The 1,221-nt window shown below is 63.8% G+C and overlaps 1 protein-coding gene and 1 long non-coding RNA gene across 2 annotated transcripts in view; one reads left to right on the top strand and one right to left on the bottom strand.

Moving 5' to 3' along the window:
- LOC116823159 (red-sensitive opsin-like) overlaps positions 1-330 on the bottom strand; it is a 10,681-nt gene extending 10,351 nt beyond the window's left edge. The window contains exon 1 of the mRNA XM_075070576.1: positions 222-330. Within this exon, the coding sequence (XP_074926677.1) occupies positions 222-330 (109 nt within the window). The remainder of the gene's footprint in view (positions 1-221) is intronic.
- LOC142047515 (uncharacterized) overlaps positions 1-1,221 on the top strand; it is a 329,291-nt gene that overhangs the window by 308,808 nt on the left and 19,262 nt on the right. The gene's annotated exons all lie outside the window — the stretch shown is intronic.

Genomic DNA, 1,221 nt, shown 5'->3' with positions numbered 1-1,221 from the left:
CCAACTCTTCTCCCCCAATCCCCCAGCCACCTGCATCTCAACTCTTCTCCCCCAGTCCCCACCACCCCAACTCTTCTCCCCCACGGTACCCAGTCCCCTGCACCCCAACTCCTCTCCCCTGCAGTACCCAGCCCCCCACACCCCAACTCCACTCCCCCAATCCCCCAGCCCCCCGCAGCCCAACTCCTCTCCCCTGTGGTACCCAGCCCCTCTGTGCTCACCCCGCGTGTTGTTGCTGTTGGTGTAGACGAAGATGCTGTCCCGGGTTGTATCGTCGTCATCGTTGCGCCGCCGGGCGGCAAAAACGGCCCCGTCCCAGGCCTGCGTCATGGTGTCCCAGTCCCGCTGCAGCCCCCGGCCGAGCCCCGCTGTGCTCTCCCCCTTCCTCGCCCTGTCCACCTTGGTCTCGACCTCGTCGCCGCCTGCCGTCGCCTGTCGCTCTAGCGTTCCCCTCTCCCAGGCGCCCACTCTGCGCCCGCTTCCTGGGCAGCGCCCGCTTTATAGCCACCCCCCCGGGGTGGATTACAGCCCAGCCCGGAGCCAGATCCCCCAAAGCTCTTGATCCGTTAATTGGGCTCCAGGGTTAGCCCCCCCAGCCCCTCGTGCGGCAACTCCCGGGCGCCATGCGTCACGCACGGTGACTTTGCCGGACACTTCAGGTGAGAGATCAGGGGGGCTGATTACAGGGAGCCCAGAGCTAATCCCCTCTCAGCACGGCCCAGCCCTGCAATTTCCTAATGGCCCATTTTCCTAACTAGGCCAGAGACACCTGCCAGCCCATTCCCTGCACAGCCGGAGCGACTGTTTGTCGACAGCCGAGGGAGGTGGGGAAAGCAGCTTCTCGACGCACCCCGTCCCCCGCACCTCATCACACCCCATCATCCTCACACATCCTGTCACCCCATCACATCACATCCCCCTCATCCACCCTGTCACCTCACACACCCTGTCACCCCATCACATCACATCCCGTCACCCTCACCCAGCCCATCACCTGCACACACCCTGTCACCCAATCACATCCCATCACCCTCATCCACCCCGTCCCCCGCACCTCATCACACCCCATCATCCTCACATATCCTGTCACCTTCACACACCCTGTCACCCCATCCCACCCCCTCATCCACCCCATCACCCGCACCTCATCACACCCCATCACCTCACACACCCTGTCACCCCATCACATTACATCCCCCTCATCCACCCCGTCACCTCACA

Source organism: Chelonoidis abingdonii, chromosome 11 (assembly GCF_003597395.2).
Source record: "Chelonoidis abingdonii isolate Lonesome George chromosome 11, CheloAbing_2.0, whole genome shotgun sequence".
Taxonomy (NCBI): domain Eukaryota; kingdom Metazoa; phylum Chordata; order Testudines; family Testudinidae; genus Chelonoidis; species Chelonoidis abingdonii.
The sequence above is the reverse complement of the archived record's forward strand: the minus strand, read 5'-3'. Positions and strand labels throughout refer to the sequence as shown.